This window comes from Carcharhinus amblyrhynchos, chromosome 32 (genome assembly GCF_965287045.1).
Source record: "Carcharhinus amblyrhynchos chromosome 32, sCarAmb.v2.hapA, whole genome shotgun sequence".
NCBI classification, from domain to species: domain Eukaryota; kingdom Metazoa; phylum Chordata; class Chondrichthyes; order Carcharhiniformes; family Carcharhinidae; genus Carcharhinus; species Carcharhinus amblyrhynchos.
Window position 1 is genome coordinate 8,501,222 of NC_137355.1, and position 21,579 is coordinate 8,522,800.

Here is a 21,579-nt window from a genome sequence, read left to right on the forward strand (position 1 = left end):
AAAACGAAACATGACATGACTTTGAGCCACGCAAGAAGCTATCCATTCAGATGATTTGGTCAAGAAAATAGGCCGGAATTTTCCAGCTGTTCACGCCCTGCTGCTGCTGAAAATGAGGATGTAGATTTTGGCACCTAGTCAAATAATCTGTTCTCTGCAGTGGGACCAGAGAATTGGTGGCCATACTTGTCTTTTATAATTAAAGTAGGAAAGTGAGGCAGATAGGTATTAGGGGGTGGAATTCCAGAGCTTTTGGTCCATGCCAACTGCAGGCACAGTCACCAATGAAGGAATGGTTTAAAATCAGGAACGCTTAAGGGCAGAATTGGATATATGCAGATGGCTCACAGTTGTGGAACTGGAGGACATTATAAGAGAAGGCGTGGTATAGCCATGTAGTAGTTTGAAAACAAATGATGAGAATTTTAAAATCGAGATGTTTCACTGGGAGCCAGTGTAAGTCTGCCTTTACAGAGGTGATGGGAGAACAGGATTGGTGTGTATCAAGACACAAGCAGCAACATTTTAGATGACCTAGTTTAGAGTGTAGAATTTGGGAGACGAGCCAAGAGTGCTTTGGAATATTCAAGCCTAGACGTAATGAGCAGAAGATGAGCTAATGTGATTGATGTTCCAGAGGTGCAGATAGGTGGTCTTAGTGGTGGCAGGGATATGTAGTCAGAAGCTCATTTCTGGGCATTGTGAACAGACTGATGTAATCTCAAGTTGTTGCCAGTAAAAAAGATGAAGTTGATAGCTAGGAATCAGGTTTGGAACAGTGTTTGGCTTTGGTCTTTCCAATACTTAATTAGTGGAAATTTCTGTTCACCCAGTCCTGGTTGTCAGATGAGCAGAATTGAGAGAATGTTGGTGAAGTAGAGCAGAGTGTCAGCAGCTTGCATGTAGAAACTAAAGCTGTGCTTTTGGGTAATGTCGTTAAAGGGATATCATATAGATGAATGTTGGCTGGAGGTCCAAAGACTGGGAAGAAAAGCTATGCAATATTCTTTGATAAGAATGAAACCAGGTGAGAGTAGCCCCACCAAGCTAGATGACAGTGGAGAGGATGGTCAAAGATCGCAGACAGGCCAAAAAGGATAAGGAGAGATGATTCATCTGTCACAGTTGTAACTTTGATAAAAGCCATGATCTTGGTGGTAGATTGGGGGAGACAGGAGTGACTGGAAGCATTCAAACATGGAGGTACGATAAAGCTGGGAACAGAGGTGACACCACATCATAGACTTTGGAGGAGAAAGGAGGCTAGAAATGGGGAAGCAATTTGCATGTATGGGATTCTTTGAGGAGAGGGACTCTCTCTGAAGAGAGAAAACCCTCAAAAACATGAGGGAGGTAGTTGGGTGGTCAGCAGTCCGAATTTACTCAGTGGTTGGGGTATGGCTGTGATAGTAGAGTTAGACACTTTAGGAACTTTCAAACGATTATTGGATGGGCACGTGGAGCATGCAAGAATGATAGGGAGTGAGATAGCTTGATCTTGGTTTTGGACAAAGCTCGGCACAACATCGAGGGCCGAAGGGCTTGTACTGTGCTGTACTGTTCTGTGTTCTTTGAAATAGGTTTGAGGGAGTAAGGTGGGTCGATAGACAAGGTGAGCCTAGAGAGGGCCTAAGGGGAATGAAACTAGGGAAAGATGCCAGTCCAGAGGATGTGGGGAAACTTTTGATGAAGTTTGGTCTGGTTGGTGACTGGAAGAGAAGGATGCAGCTGTTCAGATGGTCTTGACCTTGCTAACAAATGTTCATGAGCTCCTTGCACTTATTTTTAGTGACGACATGAGAGAGGGATTTAAGATAGTTTGCAGTGCTGGGAAGGAGCCGAGAGCAATCTTCACAGTCCAGGATGGTCCTAGATCATTGAGCACTTTTAGCAGCCAAGAGCAGGACCGAATAATGCATGTATGGCCCAGTGAAATCTGACTAAAGGTGATGGAATCAGTTGTGTGTCATATCGTTCAAGTCTGTGTCCTCTGGATTTAAGGGAGTGATGCTAAGGGGAATGGTCAGAGAGAGAGGGTAATGTTTTATAGGGGACCAGAGACTCAGCTGTGGAGATGAGGGTGCAGCTGAGCAAATCAGTAGCTGCAGAAATGTTGTGATGACTGGAGGACCAAAGGTTGGTTAGTTGAGATTTTGAAAGTGTGGTAATCAGTGAGCTGGGGGATAATATTTTTTTCTCCAGAGATGGAGGGAGGGTTGGATGTGAAAGGAGATTTGGGTGAAGTGATGCAAAGAATGATCAGAGATGACTGTACCTGTGATTGATTTTATGGCTCTAGCATTATGTGAGATGACAGTCAGTGAGTTGAGAAGTTTACATGGAGGGAAGATTTGTACAGGATAAGAAGACATTGAGCTCAAAAAAGAGTTGAGACAGATTAAATTTCAGACGATGGGAAGACAGCAGTGGAGGTGTCTGGAAATTTTTATTGCATTTGGTGAGTGCTGTAGAGAATTTTGCATGGGGGAAGAGGGTAGCAGAGGATGGTATCTGCCACCTCTAAGTGTGTTTTACTATTGGTAAACTACATCAAGTAAGCACTTAGTGTTTACAGCAGAAACTCATTGCTAAGCGTCACCTTCAAGCCCAGTTGAAGTGAATTTTGTTGTAAAGAGTGAGATATGTTAATGCATAAGAGGCTGCCTTAGTAAAATGCCATTTGAATTCACTGCTGGAGCTCTGTCCTGATGGAATTTTTTGTGTCCAGTGAAGCCTTTTTACGTTCAAAGTGCCTAATCTCTGTTGTAGAAATTGGGATAACTGTTATTTTCTTCATTGAGTTGAGTTGGACAGAATGGTGGCACAGTGCCGGGGATCTGGGTTCAATTCTGGCTTCAGATCACTGTCTGTGAAGTTTGCATGTTCTCCGTGTCTGTGGGTTTCTTCCCACAGTCCAAAGATGTACAGGTTAGGTTGATTGGCAATGCTAAATTAACCCTAGTGTCAGGAGATTAGCAGGGCAAATATGTGGGGTTATGGAAATAGGGCTCAGGTTGGTGCAGATTTGATGGGCCAAATGGCCTCCATCTGCACTGTGGGGATTCTGAGTAGAAAATATATCAACAGCAATAAAAGTTTGACATGGTGTTAAAAATGGTCATACCGGTTTAATTTAGACAGCACCATTGTGATGAGCATGTTAATCTGTTCATCAAGAAATATAATCTGACTAAAACACCTGAATTTTGCTTCTAATTTTGTTCTTTTCCTGGTGAAAAGCTTCCATGTTAGTTTTAAAAATCAATATTCTTCAATAATTATCTTTATTCTTTCTATTTGTCTTGCATTATTGAATTTGCTCATTTAAAATGTAAATCAGTTTGAAGGACACAGTAGCACTTACTGCTTTTTAAGTCAAATCTTATTTTGTAGTTAAGTGCATATAGATATTGTGGGAAGAATGTAGGCAATAGAAACATTGCACTTATTTATTCTGGAGTTGCCCTGTTTCTGCCAAAATGTCATTTGTTTTCTGTGCAGCATGTCTTTTGTGCCTTGTTGCTGATCTGTATTAAATGTTAAAACATTTAGTTGCATGCTTTGTCTTTGTCATTAGGCTTCCATGCCCCATTAACTGTCAGATATAACTGTCTTCAGGGTTATTTTTGCTCACCTTTCTGTTAGCTTCAGGTGTGTAAATGGGAGTTGCCCATTTTCTTGGCACAGTTGATAATTTTTTTCACTCTACATTGTTGGTCTAATTGTTTTGTTTGCTACTTATAGAAACAAAGATGTGGAAGTCAAGTATCATATAAAATATCCAGCTTTATTTCTGGCTGGAAATTATTCCACTTGCGCCAACGTAATAGCTGTGGACAACATACTTAATATTGCTTTTGTTTGGTGATAGTCAAAACTTCTGAAAATAACTTCAATGAGATTCAATTTTATTGCATTCTCACTTTACAGCAGTTTACATGTAAATATTTTAGTAAAAAGATTTAATTGCAAACTTTGCGCATGGTGGTTGTGAAAAATTCCTGTTCAGAGACCAATCTGTTATTGCTTTTCCATTTTTCCATCATTGTCATCGGTGTAAAGTATTCTGCCTCTTCAACGTTTCTCACTTAAGTCCATGAAGATGCTCAATTCCATTCACATAGAAAGATGGGACAGGCTAATCTAGGTTACTGATTTCAGTGTTTTTTTTCCCCGTCTTGGGCTTGATCTACATGAACCTGCACATCTCTGGAGTGTGGGAGGAAACCAGAGCACCTAGAGGAAACCCACGTAGACACAGGGAGCATGTGCAAATGCTGCACAAATAGTGACCCAAGCTGAAATCAAACCTGGATCCCTGGTGCAGTGAGGCAGCAGTGTTTACCACTGTGCCACCCTGCAGCCCTCCTTGAGAAAAGACAATGAATGCTGGCTTTGATTACAGTGCTAACCTCTGGAAAATAATTTTAACAAGAACTTTAGTCCAGGAGGATAATTGTATGAGAATTCTTTGGGTCCTCTTGTTTTTAGATGCAGTTCCAAGTAATGATTGGCATAAGACCAGTGTAAACCAGTCTAATCCACTAACTTTGACTTCCATCCTTGTACTATTGTGTGTTTGTACCCTGCTTCAGTCTGTCCGCCATTGGAACACTCATCCATGCCTTTGTCATCATAGATTCAGCTATTCCACTCTTTCCTGGTACCAGTATATTTAAAAGGGAAAATATTTCAATTAATCTGAGGGAATCAGTTGTCCTGCAGTCAATATTGTGATTTTCCTATAATTTATTAACATGGTCTCTTCAATTGATAAGGTCATCTGGCTTTCCAGAGTCACAGCATTGTTTTTACAATTTTTCTGCTGGTCAAATGGAGCAGATGCATCCGTTACAGTTCAGCAGGCCCTGGCCCACTTGCTTGAGCTATTTACTGATTTACAATGGGGACAACTTCTGTTACTAGGAAAAATATAAATATGAAATAGCCCTTGGGAGATGATGTTGCAGTGAGACTTGGTAAAACGGGTTCATCGCTACAGTGTGTACATGGTAAGTTCTTAGTCTCTTACAAACTATTTAGAGAGACGTTTCCCAAGATGATGGAAATCATTGCCAACGCCTTTTAATGGAAAGTTGCACAGTAACTGTGGCAGAGAACTGGCTACAGGTTGCCGGTTTATGGCCAAAGTGTGGATGAACTCTTGAAAATGAGAAAGCATTTTCATAAAACACCTGTGATATTTGTTTATCTCTTTAGTTCCTGTTGTTAACATTAATTGTTTTCTTTATTGCCGCAAATGAACTTCCCAAAAGATGTGTATGCTTTCTATTGGCCTATACTTTCACTTATGAAGAAGGGACTCAAAACCTTGGTGGAGTCACCTCTATGGTACAGGATTGTTTAAGATTGTATGGACACTATATGAATTTATGACTGAGATTACTGGTAGAATATTTGTCAAATGATTGAATATAGACTCTTCATCTGTCAAAATCTGTTGCAAAAGCACCTTAAATCTTTTAAAATTTAAATCCCAGTTAATTTTTTGTTTATATGAGCAACTCATCTCTGAAAAGTCTAGGTGTAGCAAACATGCAGCAGGTTTCAGTTAACTGGTTGTTTGCAGTTAAGACAGCATTCAAAGAGCAAAAAACACAAGTTGATGTTTCAGTTTGATATAACTGCATTTAAATTCATTGTCGACAGGTCTTGGAATTGTTATTATCCTTCTGGCTACTGTAGTAACATCAATTACTGGGTTATCAACCTCTGCTATATCGACAAATGGATGTGTTCGTGGAGGTAATGATTTTAGCTATACTTGGGGCTCCAAAACATGGAATCGATTGATAGGTGTATAGCCTCTTGGCAGCATTTTGCTCTGTCTTGCTATCTGTGCATTTAAGTTCGTCACTATGTTAAGACGGGCCAGTGTTGCCAAGATGACAATTATAAAATCATATTTGCCTGAGTAAGGTAATGGTATTTGGTGTTTTTCATCTACTCTTCAAAGAGCAGCGCAGATGCCTTGTTAAATTTTGGTACATTTCAGCCTTTTGCTCAAGGACAGCATCATTGAGGATTCCTTTCTAACATTTGGTACGTTTCAGGTATTGTTCAAGGAGTGGAACACCAAAAGTTCTTTTCTAATTCTTGGTACATTTCAGGTATTCTGTTCCAAGGATGGGATTATCAAGGATTCCTTTCTAATTGTTTTCTGTTCCAAGGTTGAATTCCTTCCTAATTTTTGGTACATTTCAGGTAGTCTGCTCACAGAGGAGAACATCAAGGATTTTCTTCACATTTTTGGTACGTTTCAGTTGTCTGTTCAAGGACGGGAGCAGCAAAGGTTTCTTTTATAGTTTGTGGTACATTTCAGGTTCCAGCTACCTATACTAACAATTGCTGCATTGATGATTACATGAGAAACATACTTAAGATACATCTGGAATTCTTTACAGGTCTTGGCGTCATCATCGTTTGCCTGAGTACGGTGGTAACTGTTTTAACAGGTATCTCTATGTCAGCCATTTGTACCAATGGAGTTGTTCGAGGAGGTAATGTAAAAAATTCTTCCACTGTTTAGAATGTTTGTGTCACATGAAATAGGTTTAAAGAGTAAATAGTATTGTTGTAGCTAGTGTGTGAGAAAGATGTCATCACATCACTGATTTTAAAAAATTGACTATTTACCCAGATTTTTTTCCTTCATTAAGTTAATTGACAAATTTTAGGGATACTTTAAGGAAGGTAAGTATCAATATAGATTTTTTTCCAAATGTTCCCACAAAACAAAATGTTGCAGGTTTTAACATTTGTAAATACATTACATGCTATTTTGGATAAATTAGATAGATAGACTACAGCATTGTATCTACAAATGCAAAATGAGATCCAGTATTCCCATATAAACTATGTCACTATCAGAATATTTTCTCTTATCCTCATGAATTTAAATTGAGGAGTTCAAGGGGAAGGTAGAAACATTTCTAATACTAAATTATTCATTGCCTCATAAGGTAAAAATAATTCAGAACATGCTCTAAAGAAGAATTATATTGGACTCAAAATGTTAACTGTGGGCTAAATCTTACCAGAAAAAGGCAGTTTTGTTTCTGGTGAGAAAAGTGTTTCTCTCCAGGTAGAACCTTAGAACACTACAGCACAGAAACAGGCCTTTTTGGCCCTTCTTGGCTGTGCCAAACCACTTTTCTGCCTAGTCCCACTGACCTGCACCTGGACCATATCCCTCCACACCTCTCTCATCTTGGGCTTGTACCTGTCCAAGTTTTTCTTAAATGTTAAAAGTGAGCCCGCTTTCACCACTTCATCTGGCAGTTCATTCCACAGTGAGCTGCGATTGGGTCAAAAGTAGGTCATTTTACAGATGTGAAAATAGGTGGTCTTGTTGTTGATGTAGATTTCTGATGAGTTGAAAACTCATGTTGCGATCAAATGTGACACCCAAGATTGTAAACTGACCAGTTTAAGAGGAGAGGAGTGGAGTCAGGAGCTAGGGAATGCCATTTACTTTTGGTTACTGCTCCAATACTTTGAGTCTTCCTGGTATTTACTTGAAGGAAATTTCATCTTATCCAGTAATAGATGTCAGCTAGGCAAACTAATATTTGGCAATAGTGGAGGAATTGAGAGTTAGGAGTGAGGTTGAGTGTTGCTATTGTACACATGAAAACTGATGCCTTTCTTTTGAGTGGTGAGGGGGGCAGCATTTAGATGAAAAATAGGAGGAGGAGACACTAGAGATAATGGTGCAGGATCAGGAAGAGATGCCACTGCAATTGATTTTCTCTTGCTATGTGTTGGATGGATCAGAGGTGAGAGCACTTGCACCCAGCTGTATGACAGTGTAGAAGCATTGGAGGGGAATAGTGTGGTCAACCATAGCAAAATATGTAAACAGTTGAGAAGGATGAAGAGGGACAGTTTGCCTTTGTCACAGTTACAGAAGGTGGACACCCAACTGGAGGGAGTTCTGGGAAAAATGAGAATGATTTTAGGAGGTGATAATGTGTTCTTGGTCTTTGGCATGAAAAGGAAGGATGGCGATGGGACAGTAGTTCGCAAGAAAATGGGGTCGAAAGCCTTTGAGAGATGTTGATGGCAGATTTAAAGGAATGAAGGATAGCACTTGGATATTATACCAATGTGAGGCCAGGAGGGAAAGTTGGGTAGTTAGTATTTTATGGGAATAGGATTTGAGGAAGCTGGACAAGATGAGCTTAGAGGACATAAGATAGAGAAACTAGAGAAAGATGTTGAGCTCATGTCTAGAGCAGATGGGAACATCCAAAAGTTAGACCAGGGGACTGGTGGTGGGTAAATTTGCAGCTGGTCAGATGATCTCAACCTTGTTGGCAATGAAATCCATGAACTCCTTCCAGGGGAGAGGGGTGTAAAAAGACTTCACAGAAGAGGAAGTACTTTGGGAGTTATCTTTGCAGTGCAGGATTGCTCTGGAAGACAGCAATTTTGTCAGACAAATAGAGAAAAGTCTGGTGCAGGATGGTGGTTGAGGAATAATCTAGAATATATTATCTGTAAAGATGGTGAAGTAGATGCAGTACTGCCTTTCAAAAGGGACTTGAATATAATCTTGAAAAGAATGATAATTTTTCAGGATTGTTACAGAAGAGCTGAGGAATGGGAGTTATTAGATAGCTTGTTCAAAGACCTGTACACATCAGCAAAATGGCCTCTTTTTATGATCTATGATTCTTTAATGGAACCTGCAGAGGCATACTTTTTCCTTGGTATAATATGTTAGATCCTCTCAATTTTACTACTTCATTGGTGAGAGCATGAAAAGAGTCTCTGATAATAGTGTGCCTTTAACCATGTGATTGGACCTAAGGTAGCATTTGATGCACTCTCCTAACTGACAGCATCATTAATTCTCTGCACTGTAGTCCATTTATTTGTCTAACCTAGCAAAAAATGGTATTTTTGGAATCTTTATGATAATCCAATCAGCTGCCCAAATGCACTAAGAAGCTTGTGTCCGTTTTCCTGATTGATGCTGAGACTGTAATGGACTTGTTTTGTGTATTTGAAAATTCTTGTTGCAATTTAAAACAAAATTCATGAACATGAAAAATATTTTTGAAAGATTTTGGATTATTCTCAAAACTGAAATTTTAATAAAAAGCAATTTCAATGTCCAATTCATAGTCATTTCCTGAATTTTAGGGTTAAACATATACTGTCATAACTTCAAGGAGCCCTTTCCTTCATTTATAATAATTTGGCACAAACTTATGTTGGCATGTGATTTTAATTTTTATTTCAAATTAACTATTCTGATACAGGTGGTGCCTACTACCTCATATCCAGAAGCCTGGGGCCGGAGTTTGGTGGATCAATTGGTTTAATTTTTTCCTTTGCTAATGCTGTAGCTGTGGCTATGTATGTCGTTGGGTTTGCAGAAACTGTAGTGGATATCTTGAAGGTAATCCATAGTTTATAAAGTAGATAGCTATGTCATCTAGAATTTGTATTGAAATAATTTTGCTTTTTCTAAAATTCTGTCTACATTATTGGCAATAATTTTTCATCCCTTTTCAGGAAAATAATGCTCTCATGGTGGATCCAATCAATGATATACGAATAATAGGTTGCATCACAGTAGTAATCCTGCTTGGTATAACTGTGGCTGGAATGGAATGGGAAACAAAGGTAAGGTTTTAACTGCATTTTTAAAATATTTATCAGTACAGTTTCAGTACAAATGACTTTAACAAATTGTCTTGTCTCAGGTGCATTGATGTAGCTACTTTTGTCTTTTAACAGGCTCAAGTTATTCTTCTGATTATTCTTATTGTTGGTATTGCTAACTTTTTTATTGGGACTGTCATTCCAAGTACCGTTGATAAAAGAAGTAAAGGTTTCTTTAACTACCAAGGCAAGTTCTGTATTTTCTTATTGAATAAATTTGATTGGAGTGAGATTTGCAGTCCAGTTAAATTTGATTTAGCAGTTACTTATAATTTTTAATCCATGCAGCAAACCTATTTGCAGAGAATTTTGGACCATCTTTCAGGGAAGGAGAAGATTTCTTTTCTGTCTTTGCCATTTTTTTCCCAGCTGCTACTGGCATCCTCGCTGGTGCTAACATCTCAGGTGATCTAAAGGTATGTTCCTATTCACTATATTTTGTGCTAAGCTTATTTAATTTATATGACAAAGGTTTCTGACTCAAAACTTCATATTTCAGGATCCACAAGTAGCCATCCCTAAAGGAACGATGTTGGCAATCTTCGTAACAACTTTAACTTATATCGGTGTTGCTATTTGTATAGGTAAGGCATATAACTTGTTCTTGAATATTACTAGATTAAAGACTGAAACAAGAGCACTGGAGATTGTTAATAATAAATACAGGTCAAGGGACTGCTGATAGCAAATGCTGAGCTTCCCAAAGAAAAACTTGAAACAGTTGCCAAATTTTTTTGCAATTTGTACATTGAGGTGGTTTACTGGAATCAGGAAATGTTGTCCCTGACTAGTTGTGATGATTTTATATTAAAGTAAATGCTTATTAAAAGTAAATTTAAAAAACTTAAATACAGGAATAGCTTCACACAGTTGACAGTACTTCAAAACATTTCCAAAAAGATACTCGCTACACTCTGAGCTAACCTTCCCTTTTCTGATGGCAACAGCGCTTACAGATCTTTAAATCTACAGAATTCCAGTAACTTTGCCACAAAATACACAGTTGTTGTTGGGGTGTTCTCTGATGGTGAGAGCAAACTGGAAACCTGGTTCTCCAGATCAAGCCTTGTCCACGCTTTATCCTCTTAGTTATCAGCCACCACGCTATTTACGTGGAGATATTACCAGCCTCCACATTGTTCTCTGGGGACCTGGCCAGCTACCGAGTTGTCTTCTGGCAGACCTAAACAGCTATCCTTTCACACAGTCTTTGGTGTTTTCTTAAATGTATTCCTCCCCTTTGATCTCTCTATCCTATATTGTTTCATATAGTCTCTTAGAAGTTCTGTTTTCCCAGAAGTGATCAAACTTCTTATTTTATAGCTTCTATATTTGAAAAACTAGACTTACCCTATCTTTACCTTGCTTACAGTTTTACACTTTGTGTATGTTCCTCATTGAACTAAAACAATCCACTTCAAAACTACTATTTGTATTTCCAAGCATAAATTATCATTGAAGTTTCTTAAGGTTCATTAACATATCAAAACCACTTAGACATTCTAAGGCCCTTGCAGCCTGTATCTTAATCTATTTACATCAATCACACCCCACTAGCCTGTTTTCCAGTATATAAGAAAAGTGACAGTAATATTACCAAAAGAAAAATGTAATTCCTTGTTTTCCTGATGACCATTACAGCTCACATCATGGCCCAGATTTTCCACTTTTGCATTTGTCAACTTGAATTACATAGAGATGCATCATTCCAGGGAGTGGAACATTGGAATGCAAAGGACCTGCCAAATTTGAAGAGCGAGATCTTACCAAAAAATTCTAAGTGTGGAATGAGCATGAAAATTGGAGAGAATTGCACCCACTTTTTGGGCAAGCTCGCAGACCCCATCTTATGGCAGTTAGGAAACAAAAATGAGGCAGAATGTCATTCTTGCCAGTGGGGAGAGTGTTTGGAGCCTATTCACAGTAAGAAGTCTCACAACACCAGGTTAAAGTCCAACAGGTTTATTTGGTAGTAAACACCACTAGCTCTCGGAACGCTGTTCCTTCCTCACTCACCTAACGAAGGAACAATGTTCCGAAAGCTAGTGGCGTTTGCTACCAAATAAACCTGTTGGACTTTAACCTGGTGTTGTGAGACTTCTTACTGTGTTTACCCCAATCCAACGCCGGCATCTCCACATCTGTTCATGCCAGGAAGCCAACTGCTGAGCTTTAGGGGTGCTATTGCGCATGTGCCTGATTTCCCAGTGCACCGTATAAGATCTATTGCTCCCCACCCCCAGACATTACCACTGCCCCCTTGGGTTAACACCCAGGCTGATCCCCAATGCAGAGCACACTCTCCACCCCCCTGCCCTCTTGGTGTTGCCCAATGGACTGGCACTGCACAAGGGGCATTGTCTGCATCTGCCTCTAACCACCTAGGGGTCTTCAATGGCTTCTGGCCCCACTGGTGAGGCCATCATATTAGGTTCCTGTTGATGGGGACTATATGTAAGGTTGTTGAGGCAAGTGTCCAGGACCCACGGGTCATATTTATATAAGCTAATATCCAAATCAGCCCTGATTTATGCTGGCAGAACCGAACCAATATCAGCAAGAGGTGAGAATCCAGGTATCAACCCGGTGTTTTGTCTCTTGTCCGATCTTACCAGCCTGCTACACCGACTGAATGGAATGACAAGCTGGTAAGATCGTCCCCAGAATTCCTATCATTTCTTTAAAGCTCCATTGCATCCCAGGCAAAAGACCTCAGCCAGGGACTGGGCCAGAACTGGTGAAATATTACTGTGAAATATTAACTTTTTCTGTCCATGGCTCCTGTACAGCCCACTGTTTCCAGTATTGACTACTGATATTTATTTACAATTGCCTGGCTTACCGAAGAAGGGGTGTTGTCATATACTTTAAAGCACATAGTTAGTTCTTTATACTGTAAATTACTACTGCTTAAAGAATTAACTTTTCTTTGATCTGCCGTTCTTAAATTATACTGTCCTGCCACCCTACATTGGTTGGTAAATCCAAAATATGTTAGCACTTCTCTCGAGTTGCTTCCAACATTGTTTTGATGGCAAATTGTATGTAACTATTTAATCATTATGTAGTCTGCAGTCTACATGTTTTGGCATTTGTGTAAATCTGACCATAACAAAACATTTAAAATGATGCTCATTATTGGCTCGTTGTGCGTGATCATATGTTGTAGAATTCTACTAAGAGCAATTGACATTTGAGAATAATGCAATCAGAAGCTTAAGACAAGGTTGGAGCAGAATCATGAGGCATGAATAATTTATACCTGTCAACGGAACCATCTACTTGCATACCAAATTACAAATTAAGATCAGGAGTAGGCCATTAGGCCCCTCGAGCCTGCACTGCCGTTTAATAAAATCATGATTGATTTGATAGTGGCCTCAATGCCACTTTCCTGTCTTCCCCACAATCTTCCACCCTCTTGTCAGTCAAGAATTTGTCAAGTTCAGCCTTCAAAATATTCAATGGCCCTCTTTCCACTGCTCTCTGGGGAAGAATCATTAGATGATCAGTGAACAGTGAGTGTTCTTGAGTTTTGCCCAAAAGATGCCCAGGATCAGGAAGATTCAACCAGACAATTTGATGGATTTCCTTTGTTCATCTATTGCTTCAACTGCAAAAGACTTACACTAGGGCTAAAGCAGAGTGAAGTTAGCTTCATACACGTATCTCCTTTTTTTCATCATTGTTGTAGTTTCTAAACTCTGCACAGTTAAACTTTTAATTTTTTTAAGATTGCAGCTTGTTAACAAACTAACATTTAGTGATTTGGATGCAGTGAAATATTTTGGTTACTGGCTAGCTAGGGTATGGCTTAATCAGAAACCTAGAACTATATGGGCATTTCTGATCATTGTTTTATTAACTCTTGTGGTTTATTAACGACACTAGTTCTCATTCAGTGATATTTTGCCACTGATTCAGAAGATTGTGGTTTCAAGACCACTGAGCATGGTTTCAGCTGAAGCTTCAATTGCGGGCCATAGAATTATGGTTCAGAAAGAGACCTTTCACTCCATTGGGCAGGATTTTTTGGCCTCACTAGTCCTGAAACCATAAAATCTCGCCCAAGGTCAACAGACCTTTTCATTTGCTTGCACCAATTCCTTTATTGGAAGGGGCAGTAAAATTCCAGCCATTGTGTCTGTGCTGGCCAGACTTGAGGGAGTTCTGCCTAGAAGATCAATCTTGGATTAGATGCTCAAACCATGCTTTTATTAGAAGAACAAAAGTTCTGCTGCTGTAGCCAACACTAAGTCTGGTGACCTTGACCAAAGGTTAAATTTATATTTTTTTTATTGTGACCCTTTGCTGTGTGCAAATAAACAACAATATTTGGCTACATGTCAATGCTGGTTAGGTGCATTGGCCATGCTAAATTCTCCCTCAGTGTAACCGAACAGGTGCCAGAGTGTGGCGACTAGGGGATTTTCATAGCAACTTCATTGCAGTGTTAATGTAAACCTACTTGTGACACTAATAAATAAAAAAACTTCATTTTAATTGTGAAAGGCTTTTTAATATCCTGTGGGTGCGAAAGCACTGTCTAAAGAGGCAGCACTACCATCTTCTCAGGGCATTCTCAAAGAATGGGCAATAAATATTGGCTTAGCCAGCCATGCCTGCGTGCCATTAATAAAAGAAAGCAAGTTTATATAAACAAAGTCTCTTCAGGTATAACCTCTTGTAGTTAAACTTCTTTTATCTGAGAATTAAGGTACACGTTTTTAATAGTAAAATCTTTTTGCTTGCTTTCCTTGCAGGTGCTACTGTTGTACGTGATGCTACTGGAAGTATCAATGATACTATCACTTCTTCACTGAACTGTAATGGTTCAGCAGCCTGTATTCTAGGATATGATTTCTCTACCTGTAATGCACAGGTCTGCAATTTTGGTTTAATGAACAACTTCCAGGTAATACTTGTGTGGTCATTTGAACTGAGATGATGGCAATTTTCAACTTTATCTCCAGAGTATAGAATTGGCATTACAAGTCTGGTGTTTATTATAGAAAACAGCCCAAATTTCCTTTCCAGTGGAATCAATGATCATAGTCTAAATTTCAGATGGACAGAGCTTAGGATTTTTTTCTGGTTTAAGAATGAGTTTGGGTGTGATTAGCAATGGCAACTTCTGGAAGAAATGACTTGAATCTATAGGCCAGACCTCTCAGGATAAGAAGAGCCACTGGAGTCCTCCATTCACGTTTTACTAATTTAAATATAAAACCTGTCCCTTATCCTGGGCTTGTTATATACATTGATTTATGCAGACTTGGGGCTTGGTTTGTTCGATCACTTGAATATATTATGGATGCTCAAGATGCCACAGTAGCGCTTGAGCAGGAAGTTGTCTAGGCATTAAAACTAGCATTCCTATCAGTACAACCAAATAAAAACATATTAACTGGACAGTCATTTTATAGGATGTTGCATTGCTGTCAAGGGATAAAGAAGTACATGTGACATCTCGTAACATGAACCTAGGCATGTATGTTTCTGTTTAAAAGACAGACTTGCATTTTTATTGTGCTTTACGTGGCCAATTAGCACCTTTGAACAATAGGGTGGAATCTACAGGCAGGCATCATGGCAGGCATGGGTGGACAATCTTGTGGGAACAGCAAAATACTAAGTGAGGGTGGGAACTTGCAGTCCTGATCATCATGATGTGATAAAGGTAGTTTGCTATTCCTGCCAGAAGCTGCAGGGGAGCCTTTTACATCTCATTGTTGGAATTCATATGAGCCCTTGACTGGAAACCTCCCCCTGCTGGTGAGTCTTCAAGCTGGCCCTGACCAACATGATGCGCACATATCAAGACTTCCCTGAATGGAGACTTAAGGTAGCTTGCAGAGCCTGATAGAGTTGGAAGAGGTGGACCCAAGGACATCACATGGACCAGAAGATGGGTGGAGCATCAATCATGGCTAAAGCATTTAGGACTTGGGATGGCTGGACATCTAGGGCCTGAATCTTGGTTGTTGTGATTGTCTTCCTGTCCTCCACTCCTCCAGACCATGTGAGAGGAGAGGAATGAAGAGGTGGATAAGGCGTGGGAGGCCTAGAAGGGGGACAAGTGAGGTTGAAGTAGAGAGATGCTTGTGGGGTTTGGAATGGGCATGGTAGCGTGATGCATGAGCTATGCTAGAGTGAGGGGCATTTAGTCCTGGGGGACATGGGAGTGAGAAGTGCTTGAGGGAGGGCAGAGGATCAGAGGGAGGGGTCTGGTATTTACTTCTGCGTCCTAGGGCCAAACCAAGGGATTTAGTGATATGGAGGGATGCTGATAGTTAAAGGAGATGGGGGAATCCAATAGAGTAGGAAGGTTATAGTTATGAAATATCATGTGATGGTTGTTTAACTGTTAGCCAAAGGTCACATGAATTTTAGGGTTGGGAAAGACGAGGTTGGGCACTAATACAGTGACAGGTTTGGGCTCCTCTTGAAAGGACACATTCACATTTACGTTTGGAAGTTGAAGGGAAATGGGGATGAGGGGAGCGCTCTAAGGTGAATGTGGGATGGTTCAAGGTGACACTGGGAGGGTAGTTGTTGGGGTTGAGGATGTGGATAACTAAAGGGGGAAGCAGGAGGGAGGTAAACGGTGTTTGAGTGGGCCTTGAGGCACGCTGTCTCCATGGCTGCTTAGAGCCTTGTGATGGTGAAATTGAATGTTGCCCTTAAAACAAAAAGGCATGTGAAGGCAAAGGAGCAGTATGTATGGGAGCTTGTCTCACACAGCTTGCAAGGGCTTGCTCTTTTTTCAGGGGATATAGGCCCAGCCTGGGGTATCCACCAGATAAAAGTCAGGAGCATACAAGCTTAACAACTAAGAATCACAATGAAAGCACATCAAACTGATCAAAGTGTAAGCATAGTCTATTAACTAAAGTGTACCAACATTGAATAATGAAAGTGCGCCCGTGCAGCCACGTGCAATCGAGATTTAATTTTTTGTTGCTCTGCACTGTATCCTGTGCTGCAGATGTCAGGGTAGCAGCTGGTGGAGCCAGTCTGCTGACTATGCCTTGTTGCCTTTGAATTTGGTGGGCATCATCTGTGTCCTCTAAGCCTGGAGGACCTTGATTTATTTGGGGTCTCTTGCTCTGGTGTGGCTGCAGCCTCTGTGGACGTGAGGCAAACTTGAGATCACAAATACAGGGATTCTGATGGATGGCGTAGCCTCAGTCTTCTGTTGAGGTCCCAGTGTGTTTTCCTGCTGCGCCCCCTTCCCTTTTGAGTGTTTGAAGATCTCTCCTTGAGGAGAAGGAGCACCTGGATGGAGGCCATGGTGTCCTATCTACTTCCCACGTAACCATTGCAAAACCTTGTCTATGGAAGCTGCGATTGAGTGCAGGTATCTCTGTTAGAAAGTGGATGTACCTCCGGACAAGGGTCTCCGTGGAGTCTGCCACCTTTGCCGTGGAGGCCTCAGTACACCCATCAGTACCACTTCCATCAGACAGACATGTGCTTCCACCTTAACATGCCATTTTGAATGCCTCTGACATCTCTGCTCCCTCACCTCTTGATGCAATTTGAGCATCCTGTTTTGACCAGTTAGTGGCTCATCTGACACACACTTTGCAGTGCCCTCTTCCCATGTGATCTTCCAAGTACCAGTGAGCTTGACTACCCTGTCTCCTCCAGCTGCAACATAAAATGTCTGTGCCATGCCACAGAATGTGACTTCCAAACTGAACTAGTTCTTAGATTCACCATGGTGTGCCTCTCAGCTGGTAAAGGGCTGCTGTGAAGCCTCTACAAGTGCAATCTTGTCATTGCCCTCATCATCCACCCTCCTCTGTGAGCTGATGGTGGAGTCAGGTATGGGGTCTGGCCCCTCCCTCCCCTTTCTTGGACTTGACATTGCAGGAGGTGAGAGAGAGTGACTGCATGGACTGTCTTTAACGTGACACCATGCACAACTCTTGGATTTCTAGATAGAGACTTCAACCATGTCCAGCCCTGATGCTCCCCTCCTAGGACAGCCTGTGCTCTATATGGTGTGAGCTTTCGGAGTAAAACCGTGTCCCCTCCTGTCTTCTCTCTCACACTTGTCCTGCACAAGGAGAGGATGGTTTGAAAGCACTCTGGATTTAGGTGGCTTTCACATGCTGCCAGTCGACAGCATGGCTCCTGCATGCCATGTGAAAAGCACTACAGCTAGCTTCTTAATTACAGAAGTGATTAAAAAGTTTGCAGTTGGGATTTAGTATTGCATACTGCAGAAATCCTAACTGTTTTGCCAGTAAAGGAACCAAGTGCCAATTTAAAAGACGCATGAAATAACGAAAGTCGTACCATTAATGAAATAAATATATGAATAAATAAAGGATCTACTTAAGAACCGATATGATACCAGGTTATAGAAGGGAAGAGCAATGAGACATTATTTCCTTATTTTGTAGGTCATGAGTATGGTATCTGGTTTTGGGCCCCTCATCACTGCAGGAATCTTTTCAGCCACTCTTTCCTCTGCCCTGGCTTCATTAGTCAGTGCACCCAAAATTTTCCAGGTAAGAAAAAATACAAGTTCAATGTTCAGTGGTAAAATATTTTTCTGAACATCAGTCACTTTTGCTAGTAAATTGTAACCTGGGAATGCATCCTTTTCTTTATAGCAATAGTTAAATTATGACAAGATATGAGACAAGATTATTAGGGGCAGCACAGTGACACAGTGGTTAGCATTGCTGCCTCACAGCACCAGGGACCTGGGTTCAATTCCTGGTTTGGGTCATTGCCTGTGGAGTTTGTGCATTCTCCCTGTGTCTGTGTGAATTTCCTCCCGGCACTGCAGTTTCCTCCTACATTCTGAAAGACATATTGGTTAGATGCATTGACCCAAACAGGTGCCGGAGTGTGGTGATTAGGGGAATTTCACAGTAACTTCACTGCAGTGTTAATGTAAGCCTTGTGACTAACAAATTACTTTTTTTATTCATAAGTGTGATGACTCCATGCCTCTCAATGTATTTGTCATGCTGCTTATGCAGAATCTGTTTTAATAGTCTTTTCTCTTCACACCCTCTAGATAATTTCCTGTAGCTCTCCTTTTGTTGAATAGCAAAATGGCAGACATGGCATGTAGAAGTCCATTCGTTCAGAATTTGGAGTAACCTATCATCAGTGGCAGGCGTGAATTTCAGAGGGGTGCTGTCTGATTTTAGAGGGGCACTTAAAGGGGAGTTCCCCAGTCGGATGATTCAATTAGGAACTCTCTAGAATTTGCAAAATTTACCTGACTTTTGACAGCTATCTTAGCCACTTGGTTAGTGTCCATTTAAAATAATAAAAGACCACTTTCAGAAGTTTCTAAAGGAGCATAGTCATTGTTTAAAGTGATGACTAGGACATGGCTACGCTGAGTGGGATATCTAAAGTACTCTAGTACTTTGCATCAATGTTTACCAAGGAAGAGAACTTTGGCAAAGCTATTGTAAATGAGGAGTTTGTCAGAACATCACAATAAACAAAATTAGAAAAGAGAGTACGAGAAATACTGGCCAGATTTAACTTAAGATTTCACCAGGTCTAGAGAGGTTTCATTCTGGGTTGCTGAGGGAAATGAGGATAGAAATTGTAGTGGTGCTGGCCACAATCTTCCAATTCTTTGATGCAGAAGCATTGGAAGTGTTACATCTTTGTTCAAAAAAGAGAAGGATAATAAACCTGGCAACTACTACTCGCCGAGGGTGGTGAATTTGTGGAACTCGCTGCCCCATAGTGTGGTGAAATCTGAATTGTTGAATGGTTTCAAGGAGAAGATAGATATATTTCTAATAAAAAAAAGGATATGGGAACAGTTAAGGAAGTGGATTGGAGACCAGGGAGAGACCAGCCATGATCTGATTCATGGAGCAGGCTCAAAGGGCTGAATTTGCCAACACTGCTCCTAATTCCTATACTCCTGTATAATTACAGGTAGGTCAGTTTAATGTTGATAGTAAACTTTTAGAAATACTAATCTGGGAGAAAATAATAGCCATTGGTAGAGCTTTGACTAAAAGGAGAGAGTGCAGATTTTCTAAGGCAAATCATGCTTGACTAACTTGCTCTCTCTTGCGCACGCGCTCACACACACTCTGTCTGAATTCCAGTGGAAACAATCCTAACTTACTTAATTATTCCTCATACATCAGCCTGGTAAACCTTTGCTGCACTTCCTCGAGCAAGAACATCTTTCCTCAGAAAAGGATACAAAAACTGCACGCAATGCTCTAGGTGTGGCCTCACCAAGGCCTTGTATAATTGCTGTATACTCAACCTCTTGCAATGAAGGCCAACATGCCAGTTAACCTTTTTTACCACCTGCTGCACCTGCATGCTTACATTCAGTGACTGATGCACAGGACACCCAGGTCCCGCTGCCCAATTTACAGCCATTTCGCTAGCAATCTGCCACCTTGTTTTTGCTTCCAAAGTGAACAACCTCACACTTATCCAAATTCTGCATCTGCCATTGATTTGCCCACTCACCTAACCTGTCCAGATTATTCTGAAGGATCTCTGCATTGTCATCACAGTTCACCCTGCCACCCAACCTGGTATCATCTGCAAACTTTGAGATGTTACATTTTGTTTACCCATCCAAATCATTAATATATATTGTGAATAGCTGGGGTCTCAGCATCAATCCCTGTGGCACCCCACTAGTTACTGCCTGCCAATTTGAAAAGCACCTATTAATTCCTGCTCTCTGTATCCTCTCTGACAACCAGCTTTCCATCATCTCAATACACTTTCCCCAATCCCATGCACTTAATCTTCCATGATTAATCTCTTGTACGGGACTTTGTCATGTTTTCTGAAAGACGGGAAACAAGAGATTTTTTTCCAGACTAGAGGTATCCAGTGGTTTTCCCCAGGGTTAAGTACTAGAATCGTTATTGATTTTAATGTTTTGGTTTTGGGGTAAAGGGCACAATTTTAATTTACAAATTTGGAAATTTGGTAAAAGCGAGGAAGACGATAATAGATTTCAAAGGCATTGACAAGGATGGTTGAATGGGTGGGACAATGACAGAAATTCAACACAAACGTGCGGTGTTGCATTTGGATAGGAAGAGAGACCTGGGGGTGTGCAGAAGTCTCCAAAGGTGGTAGAACAGATGCTGGCCAAGCCAGTGATGCCCGCATTCCATGAAAGTATAGAAGTGTTTCTGTCCACACAAATGGGTTATCTTAACAAAAATTACATTATGCATTGAGTGATAAAATTTATTTTAAATTGAAACTAACAATAGTTACGTGCCCATGTAATCAGAGTAAAGTCTCAAAGATGGAAATCTGAAATATAAACAGAGAATGCTGAAAATACTTGGGCCAGGCTGCGGAGAGAGAAACAAAATAACACTTCAGGTTTGTAATCTATACTCGGTCTGATAAAGGGTCAGTGCTCTCCGTTTCTCTCTGCACAGACACTGCCAGACATGATAGGCATTTCAAACAGCAAAATAACCATTCTTGCCAACTCTCCAAAAAACAATTGTCAAACTGAATGAAACAGAGCGAAAGGGTGGCAATCTGAAATAATTTTTTTTCCTCTTTCCCCTGGATGCTGTTGAGCGCTTGCAGAATTTTCTCTTGATATTGAGTAACTGAGTTTATTGTTCCTACAGGCACTCTGCAAGGATAATATTTACAAGGGGCTGTATTTCTTTGGCAAGGGATATGGGAAGAATAGTGAACCAATTAGGAGCTATATTTTAACCTTCTTTATTGCTGTTGCATTCATTCTGATTGGTAAGTTGATGTGAATTTTTTTTAAGTTTTATCTTTATAAAAAGCTAGGTGATATAAATATCTGTTCATTCAAATATTTTGACTTATAAACAGCCCGTTGGCTCTGGGAATCTCTGGTCTCCGTGAACCAAA

General features: G+C 40.5%; 1 protein-coding gene across 1 annotated transcript in view; it reads left to right on the forward strand.

Moving 5' to 3' along the window:
* slc12a1 (solute carrier family 12 member 1) overlaps window positions 1-21,579 on the forward strand; it is a 78,927-nt gene that overhangs the window by 9,719 nt on the left and 47,629 nt on the right. Inside the window, exons 4-12 of the mRNA XM_080216258.1 lie at window positions 6,426-6,521; window positions 9,291-9,430; window positions 9,547-9,657; window positions 9,772-9,883; window positions 9,985-10,112; window positions 10,196-10,280; window positions 14,460-14,611; window positions 18,111-18,218; window positions 21,324-21,447. Of these exons, the coding sequence (XP_080072384.1) occupies window positions 6,426-6,521; window positions 9,291-9,430; window positions 9,547-9,657; window positions 9,772-9,883; window positions 9,985-10,112; window positions 10,196-10,280; window positions 14,460-14,611; window positions 18,111-18,218; window positions 21,324-21,447 (1,056 nt within the window). The remainder of the gene's footprint in view (window positions 1-6,425; window positions 6,522-9,290; window positions 9,431-9,546; window positions 9,658-9,771; window positions 9,884-9,984; window positions 10,113-10,195; window positions 10,281-14,459; window positions 14,612-18,110; window positions 18,219-21,323; window positions 21,448-21,579) is intronic.